The 8196-nt window shown below is 39.0% G+C and overlaps 1 protein-coding gene across 1 annotated transcript in view; it reads right to left on the bottom strand.

Annotated features, from left to right (window-relative positions):
- LOC125309596 (patched domain-containing protein 3-like) overlaps positions 1-5763 on the bottom strand; it is a 10241-nt gene extending 4478 nt beyond the window's left edge. Inside the window, 4 exon segments of the mRNA XM_048266627.1 lie at positions 3833-3978; positions 4186-4307; positions 5043-5396; positions 5398-5763. Coding sequence (XP_048122584.1) covers positions 3833-3978; positions 4186-4307; positions 5043-5396; positions 5398-5763 — 988 coding nt within the window.
- Between the last annotated feature and the right edge of the window lie 2433 nt (positions 5764-8196).

Here is an 8196-nt window from a genome sequence, read left to right as displayed (position 1 = left end):
GCGTCTTGAGAGCTCAAACAACGTAAGAGAAGAGCACCGAATGGTTCAGACCAACCTTCTGAGCGTGTGACTTACAGAAGATATGCTTAGCGTGCGAACGTGTTGGGATCGTGCCATAACGTTAAGAGATTAAGGAATAGGTTAAGAACTACTTAGCGATAAGAGCGTTTTGGGGAACCGACCCTGTGTGCATGTGTGAAAATTAATACCGTTTATGTTTATGTGTGGGTGTGTGTGTGTGTGTGTGTGTGTGTGTGATAGCGTTGTGTGCGATGCTTGTGTGTTTGCCTGCGTATGTGTGTTTGTGCATGTGCATGCATGCTTGCGTACATATGTCTACTGTGTATGTCATCATACGATATGATTACTGTGAATGTATGTTGTGATAACGTGTGTATCTGTTTATGCACATGTGTGCACATGGAATGGGTTAACATGACCCCTGGAGTTAAACATACGAGGAAAAAATTGGTCATCCTAGGCCCCCACGGTTCTCAAGATATTCACAGAAAACTATGTCACCCACACCCTCCTTTGAGGGGTCCAATACAGGGGGGGGCTACAGATCAAAACGAAAACTATGGTTCCATGCTATCCATGTGGGGTTACATGCCTACCAAGTTTAGGTGTACCCCGGTCTTTCAGTGTCCCAGGGAATCCTTGTTGGTGTACGGTCACTAAATGTCCAAATAAATTATTTTATTGTAAGGCCCCCATGAGCGAAAGTTCACAAAACTTGGCATGCATTAGGAGGGTGTCATAATGATCCTACACTTTCAAATTAGGTGCAGTTTGACCGTCAGCCAGAGATATTGTGATGAAAACACCTAATTTTTGCTTTTAATTTTTAACTAGGTGGCTATACATGAAATAAGTGGTAATGGGATGGGTTGACATGCCCCTTAAGACCAACATACAAAAAAAAAGGTGGACCTCCTAGGCCCCACGGTTCTCGAGATATTCACAGAAAAACTGTCTCCGACCCACCTACAGGCCAGTTGGTGTATAGTAACATAAATTAATTTATTGTGTGCCCCCCATAAATGGAATTCCCGAAACTTGGCGTGCATTCAGAGGGTGTCATAATGATCCTACACTTCCAATTTAGTGCAGTTTTGACTATGTTAGGTCACAGATACCTGCGTTACAACACCTCATTTTTACTTTTTGTGTTTAACTAGGTGGCTTATATACATGAAATGATTGGTTATGGAATGGGTTGACATGGCCCCTTGAGATCAACATACAAAAGAAAAAATGGTCATCCTAAACCCTACGGTTCTTGAGATATTCACAGAAAACTATGTCTGCCCTACCCTCCTTTCGGGGGGTGCAGTCCAGCGGGGGCTACAGATCAAAACGAAAAACGATGGTTCCATGCTATTCATATGGGGTTACATGCCCACCAAGTTTCGTCTACCCCGGTCTTTCAGTGTCTGTCAAAAAAAAAAAAAATCTGACTAAACCTATAGCGGCGGTCATAATAAATGTTACTGGAATAATTTGAGGAATGTTTCATTTGCATAGAACGTGTTGTGTTTCTTAACGCCGTCATGCACCTTCACGTGAAGTAGCCTAGAAAATCGATTCCTGAGCAATCGATGCCAACTAATTCAGCACCTTCACTTGGGACAGCGCCTCTGTAACGTCGAATGTAAGAGGCAGCGTGTTAAGAAGCTTCCTAAGGGACACTTCGGGGAACACACTTAGGAACATAAACAACTTTGGTAAGATATATCTTTTGAGTCGTGAGCGTTATCGGGGAACCGGCCCCTGGACCATTCCTAAGCTCTCTTAGCGTTGTTTGAGCTCTCAAGGCGCTAGTCGCCGCCACTGTGCAGCAGTCTTTAGAAATACAGTAGTAGAAGTACAGTATGTTGATGATGATGTGGCTCAACGATGATTTTATGTTATGGACATTTTAAGACTAATAATAAAATATGTTCGCAATGGATGCAGGCCTATTTATGAAGTTTAGGCCTACTTTATTTGGTATCAGAACTAATATGGTGGTAATTAGCCTAGGCTATTTCGTAATGTCATTAAAGCGTTCAAATTGGCAATCACTTTTGATAATGAAAAAGATTTTTCCTCTAAATGGTAAGATCTATAAATGGGTAAGCATGGTGGTGTCCAGTAAGCGACCAACTAGGCCTATGGCAGCGATCCAACGTGTGCCTTGTATTGAATCAGCCCCGCGGAGCCGATGTAGTCCATTTAGCTCCATAGCCTGTTGCACAAGTTATTTAGCCTAGAAATCCATGTAAGCGGCAACAAAGTCCATTTGCTGCCTCCATAGCTCTTTTTGTTGCTGTTGCCAATCAAAAGTTATTTAGCCTTAGAAATCTGGCAGAGCAACGGCCCTAGCGGCAACAAATTACATGTTGCTGCCAGGGCTAGTCTAGCAACTCTCCATTGGCTTGTGAGTCCTCAGAAAAATTAAACTTCTATCAGGCCAATCAAATCTGGCTGTATAGAGTTGTTAGGGCTGGAAAACTTAACATAATGACTGATGGCAGAGTTGCAACGGTTTGGCTTGAATAGGTTAGATAGGTTGCTTTTTATTGAAAACATTAACCAATGGCAATCAATACCGCATTAAACAGAACTGCAGCTGCTTGCCAATCAATTCTAATTGTAAGGTACGTTACCATTAATATAAGTAATAATATAAGTGTATTACATATTTTTTAGAAGTCGTTAAACCCATTAAGAAGCGGCACAACGGGATAAGGAGGGTGGATAATTAGCGAGGGATACCCGGTTAGTGTACCCGTCACAACATATCGTGTGAACATATTACTGTCAATTTAATAATTTAGTTAATAGTTTATATTTTACTGATAACTTAAACTATGTTAAAATAAATGTTACTGGAACAATTTGAGGAAAGTTCTATTTGCATAGAACGTGTTGTCTTTCTTAACGCCGTCATGCACCTTCGCGTGAAGTAGAAAATCGATTCCTGAGCAATCGATGCCAACTTATTCAGCACCTTCACTTGGGACAGCGCCTTTGTAACGTCAAACGTAAGAGGCAGCGTGTTAAGAAGCTTCCTAAGTGACACTTCGGGGAACACACTTAGGAACATAAACAACTTTGGAAAGATATATCTTTTGAGTCTTCTTAGCGCGCTAATAGTCCAGTCATTTTAAGCCAAAATAGGAATAGGAAAATAAATTCTGTTGCAATTAGTTTTGGGTCAGACCTTTGCCTGGACTATTAGCTCCGTTGTGGTTAAATTAACTATACATAATTACATTATGCCCTGTTTGCCCATGTTAACAAACAATTTCAAAAAATGTATAATACATTTTTTGTTTGTCTTGATGTAAGTAATCAACTCAGTAATTTTCATGATGATATGTGAAGGTTAATTTTTTCCCCTATTTGCGTGAGAAAAATACTGTATAGGCGCATGAATAGGGTATATTTAGGTCTTTTTCTAAACTTTCCCCTATTGGGATTCTTCGGGGCCTTTTTTCCCTTACTCAGGACATATTGAGGATTCAAAATCAGTTAAGTTTGCTTGTGTTGCAATTTGTTCAACCCTTTCTCCTAAAATGACTGGACTATAAGAGTGAGCGTTATCGGGGAACCGGCCCAGAACTATTTTCTCTGATGTGGCCTCCATTTACTTAAGATAAAGCTAGAATAAACATTCCAAAATTATGCATTAATTTATTTCAATTTAATTGTATTAGCCTAGTGTCAGCCACGTTTCTGTGGCTCATCTGAGGATGCCAGACGTCACCCGGTGGAGAAACACTGCTCTACACAGTGTTCTATTAAAGATGGATAAGTCTAATAAAGGTTGAGCTCACAGCCTTACCTAATATCAGAAAGGGTGAGTTGGCCACTGTCATGACGAAAGGCACTCCAATGTGAAGCATCATCCCAAAGGATGAGAGCACTGCCAGACCAGCAGAGATCACACCAAAGGTGGCAACCCACACTTTATTCCTCACACAGTCAAATCTGTCAAGCAAAAAAAAAAACACCTTGTGCACCATAGCTGATCCCAAAGGTAACTTAACCTTACATGTGATCTTAACCTCACCCCCATATTTTTGTGAGGGTATAAAAATATTAAATGTACAAATGAAAGTTATATAAAATGTGACAGTATTCATGCATATGTAGGCTATATGCATGCATGTCAGTGAAATACAAAATGGTTCATACCTTAAGCAAGACAGGATGGAAAAAAGTATGGCAATTACATATGTGATGGAAAACAAAGGAATGACATCCTTTGTATTTGCTTCAAATTCTACCTGTCTTGACAGAGAGGTTGAATGGGTAACCTATGAACACAATACACATTGCATCAGTATAAATATTCTTATATATTAAATATACACATACATAAAATCTGCAAGCCCCACATAATAGTTGTAAATGTAATCACAAATCCTACAATAAGCCAGAGGACACAGAGGATGCATTATAGGTGCAATATAATTTTAGTAGTCTAAAGAAAAATGTCTCAAGATCAAGGCTTGAGATTGTATCAATAGCAAGACACCAAAACATACTGTATGCAAAGGAAAGGAATATGGAGCAAAGTTAACTTTTTCGTATCTTTAAGAATGACATTCAAAGAAGTCTTAATAAATGTTTGTTTTAAAGCAGTCATAGTTGTAAGTCACTGTAGTGAATTTACAGAACTGGCTGATGAGCAGTGACTCCCCATCAGTAAACCAACATAGACCGGATGAGAAGTGCCGGCTGACTGGCGTGCACACTGGCGGTAATACAATAAGTCTAAGCATGAGTAAAGCCATAGAATAATCCATCAACACCAGTGCACGGTCATCGCCACGGCTCAGCCTGCTCAGTGGTCCGTGAAGAGTGTATATTACATCTCCATTCACTAATTCGATGAAGTTCTTTTTGTCCTGTTTAACACAGTAGAAACGCATATACTAAAAAGGAAATATTTTTAGCATGCGTAAGAGAGCAACAATAATAACTCCAAAGAGTATTCCCTTAACTTTATATTTGAGAAATACGGATATAGAAATGGTTTAGCAACTCACCCTGACGAATTTTAGGTTGAGGTTTGAAGGAAAGACCCTGAGGAATTCATTGAGCCACAAATCTGTTCTAGAACGGTTGCCATCCTTTAGGAAATAAAAAAGCCGCACGGCCTTAGCGCCTTTGATCACAGTGGAATTGAGCGTTACTCCACCGACAGTATATCCCAGAAAAATATGTGTAAATCCGAATCGCAGAAAAGGAAAAGTGAGCTCAGTCCGCTCAATTTTATTGCCATAATAATTCACAACATCTAGTATCTTATTTGGCATGCATTTGTTGTATTTTCTGGCACATAGCCCATCATAAGTTAACACATCATGACCCATTGAAGCATTCAGCTCTTTAACTTTTTTTGTCTAAGGTCAATATTTCATTCAGTGCGTCTTCAGTCAGAATGTTGGGCGATTTCGAGACTGCAATAAACGATGCGTAAACTCCATCCGTGTAGAGCCTCTGGCTGGAAAACACCGAGTCGTTCTGTGGAAAGTTCTCCTGAACAAACAGCCGATCCAGTTTGGCAGGGCCATTAACAGGTGTAAACTGCTCCTCGATGTTATTCGCTTCACGATCTTCCAGAAAATAAAATCCACTCCCAAGCACAGCAGAAATAAATAAAGGCGATAAAAAGAACCACCAAGGATGTCTTCCCACAAAACGTCCAAACTTCTGAAAGCCGATGGAGATCGGTTTCTCCACGCAGTCTGTATTACAGCCAGCCATGATTACCGGCATGAAGAAAAGAAGGGTGAAGAAAGAACACCAATCAAGTCGAATTCAGCCTAAGTATTGCATTAAAGCTGTTCTAAAGTCTATCTGAAACGTATCCAGTATTATTGAAACGGTTATAAAGTCCCTGAAAAAGTCCCTGAAAGTTAATTATAGTGCACAACTTTATTTTACAAGAGCCCTGATTACATAATGAATTCAGGGTATTTGCATATCTTGACGCACTAACGCGTAATTCACTGCCTGCTTAGGGCGACCACTCAAGGAAAGTGTAAAACGTGTCGCAAATAATGCGAAAGGAGCACAGTAAAGGCATAGTTTGACTGTCTTTGAAACAAACTTAATGGAAATTATCCATTTGATGGAGACACTGTTAGAATTAACACAGATCAAATAGGCTAATAAATTAATTTGTTTTGGAAATTTTGTCATAGTTATCATATGTGTACCTGATCATTAATACATAGATCATACATAGTTACTACACTTCAGAATAGCTTGTCCAATCTTTGGCATTACTCTATCACAGTATGGTGGTTAATTTTAATGACATATCTTTGGCATACACCTGCCCATCAATTATCCGGATATCTCTATAATCAGTAGGCCTATTATAAAACATTTTATTCAATTTTATTTGTTTTTAACATATGGGCAATATGTGCAAAATAAAATACTTACGGCGTGATTTGGGGTATGTTTGGTCCATCTGTCGACCGCCAGCAAAAATGTCCTGGTTGATGACAAGGAGGACTGTTAATGAGTTTGGCATCCTATTCACAGTTACAAACTGTGTCATTCCATTGCAGAGCATATGCACTGAGGCGGTCAATAATTGTCCCCCCAAACATGTTTTGGAAATGTGTTCTAGGGGCCCCTATTTCACTGCTACAGGAAAATAAAGTAAAAGATTAATCCAAAAAGAGATGCTCACGAGTCACCAAATAAATGGGGTAATTACAATCAATTCACAAGAATCACTCCATGTGAAAATGTTTAGTGCACATAAATGTTTACGCTCTCGCTTAGTTAGAAGCAGCATCCCCTATTCTATGCTCCTTTTGTTTTGTATTGAGACAATTTCATAAGTGCATAGTTTCATGTCTTTTCTCTTTGCAACACTACAAAGCATTCTGTGAAAATGCAGCAAATGTCCAAGCACATTAATGCTACTAAACATTGCCATCTTGTGGCACAATAACTGCCTTACATCGTGGTTTGAGGGAGCCCAAGCCCACATTTGCTTCTGCCATCTATAAACACCCACTGACTGAGCCTTTGTGGGCTGGAGGAATATCATAGGTTTCTCTAGCAATACATGCTTAATGTATAGCCCAAATTATAATTAGTACTTGGTTATTCACTGTTTATGTTAAATAATAAAACAAAATTTAGCAAGGTTTACCCTGGCACTGTTTCATTCAATTCCTTCTCACAAATTCACATTTCCCTATACCCCCTATATGGCAGGCTTTATGCTGCCATATTTAGGTATTCTGTATGGTAATGTTTCCCAACATTTACTAAAAACTCTGTCCACAAAATACACATTGTATCTTCTGAAACAGCACAAATTAAAAGGGTCAGATGCAATTTTCAGTGGTATATATTTTTATTGACATGCTTTTTAATTGATACATTTGATTAGGAAGGTTACAACAACATTACACTATACCAAATAATGTTAATATGAATATGAGACATGATAAATAAGGTCATATTAATGATATTAATGATTGTGTAGATTATTTTCACTTTATTTCAAACTATTAACTTTAACTAATGTAATGTTCATATCCTGTATGTTGCTTTGAACAAAAGTATCTGCAAAATATACAACCATAACCATTACCATAATGATTAATATAGCATCATGCACATATTTTCCTCAGAAAAATAGTTGAGCTAGGGGATATATTTTACACTCTACTGTCATGCATTCTCAATCTCTTTGACAAAAGCTTTTGTTGTGAGCTTCTCTGCTATAAACCTGAAACACACCATCTGTGCTACATCTGTGATCTATAATGAAGTATTATCATTATTGTCTTCATGATCTTCTCTTGTATGTTCTGTCAGTAAAGCTGCCAGGGTAGCAACAGTACAGCTAGGATCCAGTAAGTTGACAAGAGGGATGTTTATACCTCTCCCCTGGAAGATAAGATTCTGCAGGGTTATACCCAACATGGAGTCAACACCCAGAGCTGAGAGGAATGTCTCATCATTCAGCTCATCATACTCAACACCCAAGGTCTCACTGAGTATGGTCCTGACCAATTCATGCGGGGAAGAAGGCAGTTCATTATGTGCAGCCTGTGGATCAGACATTTCTGCATCTTTCAGTTCTCCTTCAACCAGACTCCTCAACCGTTTAAAGAGAGAGGGATTTTGTGCAAAACCATGGTGATACATGGTTTTGAAATTGAA

This window comes from Alosa alosa, chromosome 16 (genome assembly GCF_017589495.1).
Source record: "Alosa alosa isolate M-15738 ecotype Scorff River chromosome 16, AALO_Geno_1.1, whole genome shotgun sequence".
Taxonomy (NCBI): Eukaryota; Metazoa; Chordata; class Actinopteri; order Clupeiformes; family Clupeidae; genus Alosa; species Alosa alosa.
This window is presented reverse-complemented; position numbering and strand designations above follow the sequence as displayed.